At 53.7% G+C, this 15,866-nt stretch overlaps 1 protein-coding gene across 1 annotated transcript; it reads right to left on the bottom strand.

Moving 5' to 3' along the window:
* Positions 1-10,552: 10,552 nt before the first annotated feature.
* Positions 10,553-14,277, bottom strand: LOC104289346 (Krueppel-like factor 15). Its single transcript, XM_009888282.1, has 2 exons — positions 13,430-14,277; positions 10,553-10,730 (listed from the first exon to the last, which is right to left on the bottom strand). The coding sequence occupies exons 1-2, from the start codon at positions 14,275-14,277 to the stop codon at positions 10,553-10,555; spliced, it is 1,026 nt and encodes a 341-aa protein (XP_009886584.1).
* Between the last annotated feature and the right edge of the window lie 1,589 nt (positions 14,278-15,866).

Genomic DNA, 15,866 nt, shown 5'->3' with positions numbered 1-15,866 from the left:
CCCCCGAGCTGGAGGCAGCACTGCAGGGGGGTCTCCCCAGAGCAGAGCAGAGCGGCAGAATCCCCTCCCTCCCTCGCTCTGCTGGCCACGCTGCTGGGGATGCAGCCCAGGATGCAGTTACACACCAAATCACACTGAAGCTCATTAAAGTGGCCCATGGCCACACTCGAGTCCCCAGGAAACTGCTTTCCACAGCCAGGTGCTGTTTATTGCTAATTGAACTGCTGTGGCCTACAAGTGAGCAGCCTTAGTCCCAAGTATCTCCTAAAAAAAAGCATTTTTTGTACCAGTTTGAAAGCCGAGTGATTTTCTATTAGATCAGCCACCGGGAGCAGAAGGTGAAGTGCCGAGAAGGCAGCACTCGCCCGCTTCCCTCCCATGAGCAAACAGCCCCCGCTGCCTCGCCATCGGATTCCCACCCGTTGGCAGAGAAGAAAAAAAGAAATTTAAGCAGCGCTTCGCTGTCAAACACTGCACATGCCAAAACACGCAGCTTTCCGTTTCCTAGACACGCGCATGCGAAAGGTTAGCTGCCTTAGCACAAAGTCTTCTCTGCACATTTCACCCAGCTGCCTCCTCACAAACTTGAGCTCTGCTCCACGCGTGGGCACGAGCCAAAACCACGCACAGCCTGGTACGTTACTGTTGGGGAAGCACCATCATCCCCAAACACACCGGTTGTAGCTCCGAGCCCGGTTAAGGCTGAGCAGCTCCAGCTGCAATTAATGCTGTTTCTATGAAGGCAAATTCCATATCGTTACCAGGTTGTCTCCTCCAGCTGGTCCCATTTCACGGAGCCAAATGACAACAACCACGTGAAGGGAAAGGAGATTTGTAAACTTGGAAGCAAGACAGGGAACACAACGTTGCACAATACCTTTACAATACCTTTAAATAACCCTTTATCAGCACTTACTGCAGAGTCACAGGGGATCAGAAGGGAGACAAAAGCAGAGAAAGTAAGGAAGTTTAGGGAATCGAGATGTCTTTTGACTACAGGGAAGAAGTACAGGGTTTTCCCCGAAAGTGTGCTTTCTGTCATGGGGAGAGAGGAAGTTTTCAACCAGGCTGACCATTATTTATTTATTTACAGAAGTTAACTACCGCATTTTAAAATAAAATCAAGAGATTGGTTTCTGGGTTTCTCACCTCCATTTTCAAAAAAAAAAACCAAACCCCAACAACCCACAAATGAAAACCAGAAAAAAGTGTGAGAGATGCTGGGCAGGGAGGGGAGGAAAAAGGTAAGGAAAAAGGACAAGAAAATCCTCGACAAAACTCCAGGGTCAGTTTCTTCAGCTTTCAAAATAATTAAAGCCCCTTTGAAATGAAAACATGTGCTGTTTTCCTTTTCTTTTTCCCTGTGGAAAGCATCAGTCACTATTTCTACAGAGCACTTCACGTTATCAGTACCGCTTTTCCCTTGGGAATGCCCAAGCCAGGAAACACTGACCCAGGAACCGAGGTCTGGAGCTCAGGAGGCCCTTTCCCATGGCCCTGAGCCGCAGCCTCCTCACCTCTACCTGCTCTTCTGCGCTGCAGAGGACTTAAATACAACTAACGCTCCACGGGTGAGCCCGCCTTGCTAACGAACACCACAAGCCTTTGGTTGAGCATTTCCCTGCGCCCGTCCCTCTTATCTTCTCCTGCTGTGCTCCATCCTAACCTCTCGCTCTGTTTAGAGCCTGGACTCCTCCTGCACCGAATCAAAAACAAAACAAAACAAAAAAAAAACAGAGAGGAAAAAAAGAAAAGCCCTGTGCGCTCTGAGACTCTTCCTGTAGAGTCACACGTGGGAGGTTTGCCAACATCTGCATGTGTGTACCTCAAACACAGCTAAATCCATTTGTTTGGGAAAGGACCAGCACCTGGGATTGCACAACTCGCTCCTGAAGCCAACTGGTCCCTCCGGGAGCTCCTGTAGCCTTTGTGGTGACGAACAACCTACGGGACTGGCACACACCATGCCGTTTCTTTGAATGTCTTTTCCTCACTTGGAGCTGAGCAGCACTGATTTGCAAAGCGGGAGCATGATCCAGCTCTGAAAAAGAAGATTTCACGAGATAGGTGATCATGCAAACCCGGTGTTTCAGCACACACGCCAGACTGAAGTGGGGTCCGAACACGTTCTGCAAAGCAAACAGCAGAGCTCCCTCTCTGAGCGCCCCACCACAGCTCCAGACTCTTCCCTGGCTTTCTTTCCACTTGCCATCAGCAAAATTGACCAGCACACCCCAAAATTTCCTATTCCCTTAGCACTCCGTCAGGAAACAAGGCACGAGCTGAACCCAAAAAGACAGCGCAGGCTGCTGTGGAAGAGGGACAGCACATAAAAATCAACTCCGCTCTGCCCTAGCATCCCAAGGACCTCAAGAGCTTCAGCTACAGCTGTATCAGCTGGGCTAACTGCTGACAAACCATCAGAGCATCTTTTAAGAAGGATAATAAATTTCCTACTTTGTGCAGCTCTCACTTTGTTCTGCTTCCCCTGCCGTGGGTTTGCAATCCAACGTGGGCTTGTTCCTATCTTAGACAACATCACAAGGGGAAAAATATAGGACAGACAAAGGGATGGAATAAAATCAAGCAGGCATTGAGGCAGGGTGTGGAAAAAGCTCATACGCAAAGACCTTTTCAAAAAGCAGCTCACATGCAAAGGCGTTTTAAAGAGAAAGAGGAGGCAGAAAAAGGAAGTCAAACGAATACATTTCAGTTGGGACTTATGGTGAAGGTTAATCAGACAGCGGCACCTAGAAATAGATTTTTGCAAGTTCTGAGGCAAGGACAACGTCATGAAGCGATACGTAACTGCCAGTTCTAGGAAAACACAGGGAAACCTAGTCAGAAAAGTGCAGAGGTTTCTAACAGCACTGACTTATCAAAAGAATAAATCTTACTGCAAGGTTCTGACTTGGCCATCACGTGGTGGTTGGCTTGAGAGAGCCATGGAAGGGAGCGGGCAAGCACAGGCACTGGGGAAGCCAGAAAATTACACAACAGCTAATCAGACCCTAACGAGGCCTTGCTCCAGAACAGCCAGGTGCTATTTTAATACAGCTCCCGACTCTGAGACCGAGCTTTGCAAGAGTGCTGGGAGTCTATAAATCATGAAATAAGCAGAACAGCTACGAGAGGTTTCGTGCCTCATTAGTGAGAGGATACACTCACAGGGGAAAAGCCTTTAAGATCAAGGAAGGGTTGTTTGTGGGTTTTTAAAGTCTCACAACAAAAACCCACTCATCGCGCTCTCAAGAGAGATGCTCACAGGAACCTTAATGCTCAATGCCTTCTCGGATCACCAAGGCGTCAATTACCAATATTAGCACTTTGTTCCCCAGCTCCTAAGACACCCTTGAAGGTGAAGAGGGGCAAGGCGAGCCCCCCACTCGCTTTCAGAAGTGCCCTGGGAGAAAGCCGGGCCGGACACAAGCGGCCGGAGCAGCCCAAGTCACGCAGCAGCGGGGACACGCAGCGGGACGGTTCGGCTCTGGGGCTGCCAACCACCCCCTCACCCTACCGAAGCTCTACCAAAACGGTGGGCATGAGTGCTACTTTGCCGACGAGGCCTAGATGGTGCTAGTCATCAACCTGACAAGTTTTTTCGGCAGGAAATCTGCTGTCACTTGGTTCAGAGCAGCTTCACACCCCACTCACGACCCACAGCAAAGCCCCACAGGCTGTGTCACCCCGGTGAATGCCACCATCCTCGCAGAGGTGCCACCCCCACTGTCCCAGGATGTGGTGGCGCTTGCTCATGCGGGACGTCACCACTTCACAGAACTCCTGAAGATGCTGCAGGATGCCCACGGAGTATTACAGGGTGCAGAGGGGTCCACAAATACCAACTGCCTTTGCCAAAGCTAGAAGGAGCACCTTGAAGAGGATGGAGAAGTAACTGGGTTTCCATCCTCACATTCCCTTCCACACCCAACTGCCGATGATCTCATATTTCTCAGACCCTTTTTGCACCCACTTCTGTGGGTTTCCTTTGCAGAGAGCAGCTCTGCCCCTGCTTTGGTGTTTGCTGATGCTCTCAAAAAAAAAGCCACAGATCTGCGCTGCTTTCAAACCCTCGTTATTTCCGAGTCTGCGCACGCAAGAGCCCCCGCCTCGAGGACCAGGCGATCTGCACGCTCAGGGCAGATAAGAGGGAGAGAGGAAGTTCAGCGTCCTGCGGCAGGCACCGGGTGGCTAATCCAGTCCATGAGCCTCCATCTCCACTCCCCCAGGAGATATTTGATGGGGACAAGCCCGAGGCTCGTCAGCAGAGCCAGGCAGGGGACCTCACTGCCGTACTAAACGCTCCAGAGTTAAACACTTTGCTGGACAGGACGTGCAATGCCCAGATTATACAACTGTTAATATCAAAGTGACACTCAATAGTTGATTTCAGGAAAAAGCAGAATTACCCATTTAGACAAGAATTTCACTGCACGGTGAGGAACTAGAGACAGCGGGAGAATGGCTGGGGGTTTTCAGAAGGGCTCATCTCCACTGACTCACATTGGCTTGGAGGTGGTTTCAGGTGCTTATGAAAGTTAAGCCCTAAAGCTGTGCACCAGAGGATCTCTGGTTATTACACAACGCTGCCAAACTAGTTTCCACCGTGTTATCTCCACAGCCCTTCTCCTACTAAAAGCACAATTCCCCTTGTGAAGTTCCCACATCCTGAATAAAATTCCTGGATGCAACTCTTAAAAAAGAACCTCACCGGTTCCTCTCCTGGCCCGAGACAACAGCACCGTCACAGCTGGTAACAACGGGGCAAAGTCAGGACCCGTTGTGACCATTTAAATGACATCTAGAATTTCGTTGTTTGTGCAAACAACCCAAGGTCTGAAATAGAAGAGGTGAGAAGCAGACTGCAGCACGCTCCGCTCTCTTAGCAAACAGCTGTGAAAATGCAGTTGGGGAGAAATTGGTTTAATTCACAGAGAAAAGCCAACGTTTCCAAAAGCGAACACAGATCTGTGGATGTCGAATCGCATATCTGATTTCCCCCCTCCCACCACTTGCTCTCTAAGCCAAAACAGGCTTTATCTGGGTGGATTTTCCAGGGAAGGATAAGCCCTTTCTGTACTACTGCCCAGTTCCTGGATCAAACAACAAGAAATGCCACGGCTGACCAGATACCGTCACCCCATCCTCTCCTGCCGGGCTCCAGCCAGGGAATTCATCCCATCAGCTGGGAACCTTCCCCCAGCGAGGCAGCGCGGACCAAGCGTCAGCAAGCGATGTGTTTTACCTGCACAGGCAGTGGAGAGCAGCTCCTAGGAAAGGTGCATCCCTGCAAACAGCCCGTCTGAAGTCCATGCTAAAAACAAGCACCCAGCCTGGGGTTGGGATCGCCGAGCCCTGCGGGGTGAGCGGCCAACACAAGCCAATCGCTCATTAGCCTTATTCCTACACAGAGACGTTCTTCCCCGCTCCAACCGCCCCGCAAGTGGACTTGCGCCCATGGGGAAAGCTGATTATGAAGCAGTAAGTCATCCAGCATGGCCAAGCCAAGTCAATCCAGCCAGCTGTTTTAATTTAGCTCTTTTGCTCATTAAGCTCCGCTGTGCCCTTAACCCCTCTGTTCCCAGAGCCCGCTCACAGCGGGGAGAGGCGAGCAGAGCATCGCCTGGGAGCTGCCGCATCGGCTGCAGCACGAGGCCATGCGACACCCCACTTCTTTGCGAGGAAACCTTGCGTTTTGTGCTCAGCCATGGCTCCAGAAAGAACCCGAACCACATCGCGGGACACACGCAAATCAACAAGGGGCTCCTGTCCCTTTGGCTTCCAGCTTCAGGCCCCACAAGTGCTGCTGGGCCACCACAGGGTCGGCCCATAGGGCCGCAAACCTTCTTCGACTGTTTCCCATTACCAGCTCCAACCTTCTGTTGCTCAGCGCCAGGATCTGGCCCAGCCGGTGGCTAGTTGGTGGCTAGCTGGTGAGGCAGCGGAGGAAAGATCAGCTGACCTTCTTTGCTCCTGCAAATGTTTGCCTGTTTTCCAGCCTGCGCAGTCCCATGCCCACGAAAGCCCTTCCCTGTTTTTCTGAGGAAAAACTCCAGGTTCCAGTCTGCTCCCTGCCCCCCAACCAGCGTCTGCTGCTCAACCACCCGGAGAAAGAGAAACTACGCCAAGAATTGCATTTGCCCCAAATAAAACTGGAGTCTGGAAGGGAGAATCGTTACCAAAAAAAATCCAGTTCTGATTTTATTGGGGCAGAAAAAAAGAAAAGCCTGAGAGATATATTTTGAAAGGGGCTTTAAACCAAACTGTGGATTTGCACTGGCCCTTATCTCATCCCAGGGGATGAGCAGCCGGCACGAGCTCCACGTGGGCTGCAGCTCGGGGATGTCAGTGCTGTCACCGACGCTGCTGAAGACGAAGGGCTCTGCACTGCGTGCTGCTCTATCCAGAGCCACAGCTGCAAATTTAGAAACATCGCCTGAATTTCTCTTTGTGCTCTCCCACGTCCTGCCCTGCTACAACTCCTGTCGGCTTGCATTTCGTTTCTTAAAAAGCACTGCTTAGCAACCTGGCAGCCTGTTCACTTTGAGCACAAGGCAACCAGTTCCCCCCATTCCCGCTCCTCCAACGGGGAGACCATGGCAGGCGCCCGGCCCCGTTGCCTTGACAGCCCCATCCGAGACGGAGCCGGGGTTATAACTCAGCAGCCTCGGTGACACCGGGGCAGCTTGTGTCACCTCTTGGCAGCTCCATGGGAAGACAGAAGGGTCCTCGTCCTTCCTGATGCCACAGGTCTCGTCTGTACTTCCACAACGAACGTTTCTGCCGTGGAGTAATAGCCTGACTGGAGCAAAGGATAGGTAATTACAGAGCCTTCAGTAAGCCTTTTAAGCCGTTCATCCAAAGTCCCCAGAGGGAAGCAGGTGAGACTATAATACGCATTGCACAAGAGATACGTATCTAGGGTATTTTATTTTATAAAAATCTCTCCCCTCCCTTTGCGGTTTGTTTAAAAGGAATGGCAAAACAAACCGGGTAAGCTGCGAGTCACCGCTGCCGGCGCTCCCAGCCCCGTCTTCCACGGCAGATCCACCGCGGGACCGGCGTGGACGCCGCGGGAGCTGCTCAGCGGGTGAGCTTCTGGAGAACAGAGAAGGGCCTCGGACTAACGATGAGGCGCAGCCCTTCTTGCTCCACAGTTTGGAAACGTGCAATCTGCCCAGTCGCCTTCGGCTGGGAGCGGAGGGAGGCAGGATGGGGCAGGTCCAACACGAACAGGGAGTGCTGTGAAAGAGTCTGGAGCGAGGGAGAAGAGCAAAGGGGGACAGATAAAAGCAGAAGACGGGCATGAGTCATGTGGGCGTACGGCCTCCGAAGAGAGCCCTCAAGCAAAGAGGGTATGAAACAGACTCATAGTTGGGCAAAAATCCACTGAAACAAAAGGCAATCCAAAATAGGCTCTCGCATACCTGTCTCCTCTGGCTCATCGTTAAAGGTTCAGCATCACGCGAACCCCGGCTGTGTTTCTTGCTGGCATCTGGTCACGCTTGGCCAGGCCAGGGCAGAGGTGGGAGCACTCACGGCGTGTCGGGAGAGCGCTGGCTGCCCGCGGCAGACCCAAATCTCCAGCTAATCCTCACAAAAGCTGCCTGCCTTCCCCGGAGGGGAGAGCTCTCCCCAAGGAGTCAACACGAGGGTTTGCAGGTCTCACACTCTTCCACTTGCACGCACAGGGAAGAAACCCCGCTGCAGGCAGCTACTTTCCGTTCAGCCTCTCCACACCTACCCACGTACACGCTAAGGATGAAGGAGTTTAAGCCGGCATCCAGAAACCAGCCCTCCCAGACCTTTGGGGAAAGCTTGGATGTGAAGTCAAGCGGCGTGGCTCCAGCTATTTCTGTCGTAACCCCCTGCTCCGCTGCCTGGGGATGAGGAAAGCAGGCAACGCCGGTGTTCTCCGAGAAACACACAGCTCTTTGGAAACCCCACGGCAGCTCCACGCGCTGCAGCTCTCACGGCCGCCTCACGGTTGGATGAGGCGCGGGTCGGTTCCCCACGACGCCGGGGCTGGAGGGCGGCCAGCGAGCCTTCCTCCAGCTGCTGGCCTGCTTGTTTTGACCACAAAGAATCCAAACCCCGAGCCAGCTTTAGCAACGTTTCTCCTCTGCGGAAACACCTTTTCTACCCGCTGAAGTTTCCGCTTTTGAGAAACTTTTGCCGTTCATAGCAGCCAAAGGCATAGGGGAAACAGACCCTTCTTTTTGGTGGTTGTAAAACAACCTGCAGCACCAGGTCCTGGGCTGGACCGTGGCCCTGCGGCACTGGAACAACAAACCGCAGGAGAAACAAGTTCATCATGGGGACCCTCAGTGCACCAGAGAACCTCAGTGGTGGAAAGTGCCCTACCCCATCTGTCTTCAGGCTCCGCAGCAGCAGCATCTCCTTCAGGGGCAGCATAAGCACCCCTAAATATTCTAAACTAGGAATAAATCAAGGATTTTCAGCTCCCTTGCTCCTTTTTTCCCTGAAGTCACGCTGAGGTAGCTTCTCAGTGATGCTGGAAGAGCTCCGGTCAGTGCCCTGAGGAAGGAGCAGCCACCAACAGCAAACATCTCCAGCCACACCATGCTGTACTGGGATGGACTGGTTTACAAGCTTGTCTTTCTCACACAGAAGTTTGGTGTCTTGTCCAGAGGTGCTTGTACCAACCCTTAGAGCAGGACACCATATCCATCCCCACCAGTCCGGCTTTTTCCTTCCCCAGAGTTATCACCTGAAAAGGGCTGCGGGAACCAGAAAACAACCTCTTTGCTGTACGAACATGCCCTCCACAGGGCAGGGAAAAGAGTTTAGCTCATTTCCCTGTCCTTATTTTGAGTACAACCCAACACTCCTCACTAAAGCCAGCTCAAGGGCAGCTTGAGACAAGTGCGTGAAGTCCTACTCTGGAAGAGGATTGGGGTAACAGCAGAATGGCACGAGCACACCTGAGTTGAAAAGAGCCTGCGGGCGCTAAATATCAGCTTGAGACGTGCTGGCAAAGCCATGTAGAAAGGGCACACTGCCTAGCTCAAACTCCTGACGCTTATTCTTTGTTTGTACAAGCACCTAATTCCCTCCCAGATGTTTGCAAAATCCTGGGGAGTTGGCACAGCAGCAAGGAGTTGGCCTTTAATTAACCAGAAGTCAAATACAAAAAGGACGTCAGCAACCCGTGAGCTGCACTGCTGCCCCCGACCGGAGCGTAGAGCTCTTCTGTGGGTCTGTACACACTGGTGTCTTTCCATACCGATGTTCTTTCATGCTGGCACGTGAACAAGAACTTTGCTGGTGCTGCTTACATTTCTCCTGATGCCCTTTCAACGCCATTGAGCGACCTGAATAGATGCATTTCCCGCCCCCCTCAAACCGTAGCCGCAACGTCACGCTCCCCAAGGGCACCGGTGTGCCCAGTGCCGATCAGGAGAAAAAACACCAACAGAGAAAAGCAGAGTTAGGGACAACACAACCGGAAAAGCCATCCCCAACGTCTGCCTTGAGCCCCCGCGGGTGCTGCGCAGCACACACACCTGGTTCTGCCTGGATTCCGCCCCGCCAGACGCGCTCACGCACACGGGTTTCTGAGCGAGTCCAGCCAGAACAAACCCTCGCTGGCTGTCTCCGAAACGCTGCTGACCCGGAGCGTTAGGATGCTGGTGTGATTCACAGCTGTAGTGGCCCAGGGGATGCTGCATCCAGCGCTGGAGCCCCCAACGTAGGAGAGACATGGACCTGGTGGAGCGGGGCCAGAGGAGGGCACGGAGATGCTGGGAGGGCTGGAGCCCCTCTGCTGGGAGGACAGGCTGGGAGAGTTGGGGGGGTTCAGCCTGGGGAAGAGAAGGCAAAAAGGGGGAGACCTCAGAGCCCCTTCCAGTGCCTAAAGGGGCTCCAGGAGAGCTGGGGAGGGAACTCTTGATCCAGGAGGGAAGCGATGGGACGAGGGGGGAAGGTTTTACACTGAAAGACGGGAGATTCAGATGAGATATTAGGAAGAAGTTTTTCCCTGTGCGGGTGGTGAGCCCCTGGCGCAGGGTGCCCCGAGAAGCTGTCGCTGCCCCATCCCTGGAGGTGTTCAAGGCCAGGTTGGACGGGGCTTGGAGCAACCTGGGCTGGGGGGAGGTGGCCCTGCCCAGGGCAGGGGGTGGCACTGGGTGGTCTTCAAGGTCCCTTCCAACCCAAACCATTCTGTGATTCTATGCCCCACGGCAGGGATGGAGAGCTGTAAGCCAGTTCTTGCCGGTCACGCTGCAGCAGGCAGGTGACACCCACAGGCTCTGCAAAGGGACCTTGTAAAGCTCTCCTCTTCCCTGGCCCCACGTCCCTACACACACACTCTCCCTGAATTAACTTAGATTTCCATCACATATATTTAAGAGAGGGACAGTAGTACCAGAAACAGGCCGTGAATATAGGTCATCTTTGGACAGAGGTATAACAGCGCATCTCCTATTAGAGAGTCATTTCCCCCTCTTCGTCAGCGTAGTGGTTTTTGCCTTCTGTTTCCTTGGCCATGGGGCCTCCTGGACTCAGCCTCGCAAGGATGAGCAGCAAAGACTTAACTTCTGCTGCCGCCCTGAAGTGTCCGCTGGCTGTACGGCTGACCCCGGTGGATCTTCGCGTGTTTGGCTAAATGGTCACTGCGGGCAAACTTCTTCTCGCAGGCGGCACACTGGTACGGCTTGACACCGGAGTGGGAGCGCTTGTGACGGGAGAGCTCATCCGACCGGGAGAACCTGCAGGAGAAGGGAAGAATGGTGGATCCAGCCCTCGCTGCTACACAGGACAGGGAGCACGAGGACCCCGGCATGAGGGAGGCTGCGGGCTGTCTCTGCCACGGCCTCTTGGGGTGACCCCAGACAGGTCACTTCTGCTCAGCTCCATCCAACCTACCAGTGGGGCTCGGGTACCCCAGGCTCCTGCTGGAGGAATGGAAAGAAATAAACCCCTCTGCAGGGTGACTGAGAGATAGGAAAGAGGAATATAATTCACCTATTGAGATCTTCATTTCTTTCCACTGCTCTTAAAGGACACTGTCCACCTACTTCCTTCATTTCAGACCTGCTTAAACCTTTTGGGAGCTGACAGCCCCAAGGGCAGATGCTGACAGAAATTGCTTTTTTGGGGCATCAGCTGGCAGTGACTAAAGGACACTGTTCAGGAGCCCGGGTGGAAAGGCTTTACTGTAACTCCCACATCCAGCCAAGAGCATCGCTGTTGAGAGAAGGCTTGTTTTTCCTGAGAGCATGAGCTCTCCCTGCAAACTCTGAGCATCCCCTTGTTTCTCAGAATGGCAGAGGGTTTTCACTGTCAGCCTGGGCTGGACTGGGAGCTGGGGAGGGAGAAGCAGCCTGTGAGCCGGTTTCAACACTCAGCAAAAGGGAGGAAAAGCAAACGCGCCCAGCCTGGAGCACAGCAGCAGAGGTTTCCACGCCGAAGCAAGTTAACTGCTGTTCTGAGGACGCAGTAACAAGGACTGCAGGAATACCCGGTGTTCAGACTGCTTCCCTCTGTAATTCCCACACCTGCAGCAATCAGCTGAACAGCCTGGAAAGTCCCTTGAACCACACGCATGTCCCCAGTTAACTCCCCTGCACCCTTTTTTCCAGCTGGCACACACAGATCCAGACCCAGCACACACGCGGTTGGTCCGCAGCAGTTTTATGAGTGCCACCTCAAAGGTCTCGACAGGGCCTGGGAGCTGGTGCGAGTTCAGCATGCTTTGCACATCCCAGTGTTGGGGGAGTGCCGGAGAGGACTGGACGGGATTTACTCTGCCTCTAAGGAGCCAACACAGATGGCAGGAGTATTAGAACGGAAGGGTTTTTCCATCTGGCTGAGACATGCCCACGCAAAGAAGCACAAAGCGAGGAGCTTCAGATGTAACCCCAGACTGCCAGCGATAGGATTTCAAGCTCACACCTGGTACGGTGAATACTGCGGCTGCTCACAAAAGGCTCTGCGAAAACAAAACGCGTCCCAAGGCCATCCTCGGGTCTTCCGTGCAAACCACTGGCTTCTTTTCCAGCTTTATCGCGAGAAGTGAGTTCCAAGGTCTCAGCTCCTCATAGAAAGCAGGGCCGGGAGAAATGGGACATATATTTACAGTTAGGGCCACATGCAGAAAAGGGAGCACGGCCCGGAGAAGCCCAGCCGCAGCCCAGTACATCACCCCCGAGGTGAGGATGACGGCTCCCCCGGGGGGGAGGGCAGGGCAGCAAGAGAAGCAGAGCACAGCCACGCCGCGGACAGCCTGCAGGACGCTATCGTACGGGCTGGCACCATCCCTTCCCTCCTTCCCAAAGGAAAAGTGTCGCTTGTGTGGTTGCTGTTGTCCCCTGCCTCAGTGCCAGGCTCTGAGCATCAGGTGCAGAGGGTTCGGCAGTAGTGGAAAAGCAGCCGATGGCCTATAAACGTGTACTGCGGTTACAGGTGAAACGGAGGGACAATTGCTGATGGCAAAGGGCCACCGGCTTGGCAAGAGGGAGTCCCAAAATGGAGATCTAGTCTCACACCTTCCAGAGTTTCACCACCCCGAGACAGAAGCCGTAACACACCATCCGGGGAAACGAGGCAGCCAGTGTCTGCCAAAGCATTGCATAAGAAACCAGGAAAGCTCAGTGCTGCCAGCACCAGTTTTCTTTGTGATGTGCCTCGAGATCCGCTGATGAATAGTTCTACGCAAGACCTGAGGAGGATTAGCCCTTCTTGCCAAGGGCTGTACTGAGCATCCTGCCCCCCGGGACAGCTACGCGGGACCGGGAAGAGAACACCACAGCAGAAAAAGAATCAAGAGAAGTGCAGCAGGATTAAAAAGCAGGGTTAATTTAGGGAACACAGATGAAAGAAAATGACAACCACCATCATGTGCAGAGCAAACAGAAGCAAATGCAACACGGAGATACGCTACAGGCCCGCGGGTGTCTGAGGGATACAAGCAGCCAGGGCAGGCAAACAGCGAGAGAAAGCAAAGGGTTGCTAAACAAACACAGAACTGAGCACTGGCTCCTGAGGAAGCACTGAGATTCCTGTTTCCTGGGACAAACATTAATGGGAAAAGCCATTTTTGTAGCCCAGCTGCAGAAATTGTCCCAAACCAGACAGAGAAAGCTTGTAAAATTACAACATCACTTGGAAAAGCTGTATTGCCAGAGGGTGTTCAGGCATCCACTTCAAGGGGGATTCGGTGTGTTTGGGAGAGCGTCAGCTACGCTTCCCCAGCGGGAGGTTTTCAGCAGTTTTGGACTGAGTGAAAACCACCCAAAGTGCTCAACAAACTTTACTCCTCCAGGCCTCTTCCCAGCTCTCCCCTATAGTTCACTCAGGAAAGAAAACTTGCGATTTTATCCTGGATTTTCACTAGCCGAGAGCTCTCCTGCACCTTGGCAAGCGATGGGGACACCCACCCGCACCGAGTCCTGCGGCTCCCACTTACCGCCAGCCACAGTTGGGCCAAGCACAAGTGTAGGGTTTCTCGCCCGTGTGCCGACGAAAGTGAGCCTTGAGGTGGGAACTCTTGGTGTACATCTTGCCGCAGCCCGGGTGCGAGCACTTATGGACGCGGACGAGGGAAGGGGGGGCTTTCTGATACTTGGGGGTTGCCTCCACCTCTTGCACATCCCCCGGCACCCCTGGCCTCACGGCGACTGGCAGGGGGGCGATTTTGACATACTTTTGGTCCATGATGGTGACGGGGGGCTGGACCTGAGGGAGGAGGGACAGGTTTTGGCCCTGCAAGCTGATAACCAGCTGGGCCACCCTGACACCGCCTGTGGCACTCTGCGCTAGCGGGCTGCCACCGTCCATCTGGAGAGGCTGGAGTTGGAGGACAACAGGAATGCTCCCAGCGGCCACTGCCTGGTCACTACCATCAGCTGTCCCTCCAGGCTGAGCAGCGTTTGAGACATCTTCTTTAACTACACCGGAGACAGGCTGTGCCCCAAAGCTCCCGAAGCCGATCTCAGATTTGATCTCGACCTTCCCTCCAGCTGGGCGAAGCTCGCTTGCTTCGTCTTTGAGGAATTCAGCCTTCTCCCGTAGGAACTCCTCAATCTCCTCCAGGGTGGGAATGAAGTCCTGGGAGAGGCTGCTGCAGAAGTTGGGCAGCCTGAGGTGAGCCTCACAGACAGCAACGTGGGGTTTTGTGTCTTCCCCCTTTGCACCGGGCAGGGGGACTGGGCTGCCTTCAGGGTGGCTGGTGTTGCCTGCAAGGAGATGGCCGGAGCCTTCTGGGTGGCCGGACGCCCTCTCGCTGCCGTGCCCCGGCAGAAGGGATGGTGGCATGCTGCGTTGCAGAGCACTGGCGAAGTTCTCCAGCAAGGAAGAGCTGGTGAAGGAGGGTGGCAGCTCCTGGCAACTCACAGAGACCATTTGTTGACTCACGTCCTCTGCCCGCACAAAGCCCTTGGCTCGGCTGGGTCAGGAGCCTCTGCAAGAGCTCAGCTGGGGCCCCTGAGGCTGGGGAAGTCTTCATTCATCTGCAAGGGAACGCCACCCAGGTTATTTCCAAATTTTTAAGAATAAACAAGAAAACCTCAACCTTTGAATAAAATGGACCGTGCAGTCCCTAAAGGGGCTCCAGGAGAGCTGGGGAACAACTTGTTACAAGGGCATGGAGTGATAGGATGAGGGGGAATGGCTTCAAACTGGAAAAAGGTAGATTTAGATTAGATATTAGGAAGAAATATTTCCCTGTGAGGGTGGTGAGCCCCCGGCGCAGGTTGCCCCGCGAAGCTGTGGCGGCCCCATCCCTGGAGGTGTTCAAGGCCAGGTTGGATGGGGCTCGGAGCAACCTGGGCTGGGGGGAGGTGGCCCTGCCCAGGGCAGGGGGTGGCACTGGGTGGGCTTTAACGTCCCTTCCAACATAAACCACTCTCTGATTCTATGATTAGAAAGAAAACATCAAAACTAGTCAGTGGCCTTTGGTTTTTAGTCTGTTGCTGAAAAAACACATGCTAACCGCTTTCCTATGCAGGACGCCAACAGGCTGCAAAAAGCTAGATTCCCCCCAGAAGCAAACTTCTCTGAGGAGTTTATTAAGCTAAAAATACACAATGAAACACTTCATCCCTCTTCCGCCTACGCCAGAGGGCAGGTACGTGCTGCTAGATGGCAGAGAGGGTGACTTGTGGCTTACAACTAGGAGTGAATTGAGATCCAAGAGAGGGTCCTGGTTTCTCCACGCTGCAAATGTTGGTACAAGCGCAACCTGCCACACACCGGCTGGATTAAGGCGAACTGCTTTGGGAACAGATAACAAGACAGCTATGAAGAGTGCCTGCTGCCAAAGTGCTCGGGGCTGTGGTGAGCACTCACCAGCAACCACGCTGCTGCGGTTACATTGGCTATCGGTGCCTGAACGAGCGCCTTCACAGCCAGTTGAGGCAGGTCTGCCCGAGCTCAGCCACACCTCCAGAAGGCATCGCAGACAGACCGTCTGGGGTCAGCTCACGGGGCCCTTGAGGACACAAACACACGTTTCGAAACAGGTGAGAAAAATCAGAATATCTCCAGGTTAGAGCTGTGAGGTCTCCACAAGGTGGTTGGTCTCCCACGATTCAACACATCGAACCCCCCGGGCTATGCTGTGGCTCATGGCATTGGGAGCACCGTCCCTGCCCCTGCGCAAGGGCAGCCTGGAGGTCGCATCCTGCTCCTGCGACACCTAAACCACCCAAGGCGGCAGGATCTTTCTACATTTAATGCAGAAGGTGAGTTTCCAAGAGAAAGAAAACCTATGCCAAAGTCCCTTATGAACCTTTTCCAGAGTAAGTGACTGAGTCCCTGAGATTTCTGCAGAGCTGCAAACCCGTTAAGCCAGTCCTTGTTATCAGTGCTTCTCCAGGGTCCTGAGAGCTGGGAAAGGGGATTTT

Source organism: Charadrius vociferus, unplaced genomic scaffold (assembly GCF_000708025.1).
Source record: "Charadrius vociferus isolate BGI_N301 unplaced genomic scaffold, ASM70802v2 scaffold266, whole genome shotgun sequence".
In the NCBI taxonomy this organism is placed as follows: Eukaryota; Metazoa; Chordata; class Aves; order Charadriiformes; family Charadriidae; genus Charadrius; species Charadrius vociferus.
The sequence above is the reverse complement of the archived record's forward strand: the minus strand, read 5'-3'. Positions and strand labels throughout refer to the sequence as shown.

Excerpts from the sequence above, each read along its gene's own strand:
- LOC104289346 (XM_009888282.1), bottom strand. The coding sequence starts at position 14,277 with ATGCCACCATCCCTTCTGCCGGGGCACGGCAGCGAGAGGGCGTCCGGC. Across the intron at positions 10,731-13,429 it reads TGGCCCAACTGTGGCTGGCG|GTTCTCCCGGTCGGATGAGC; the intron begins GTAAGTGGGAGC and ends CTTCTCCTGCAG.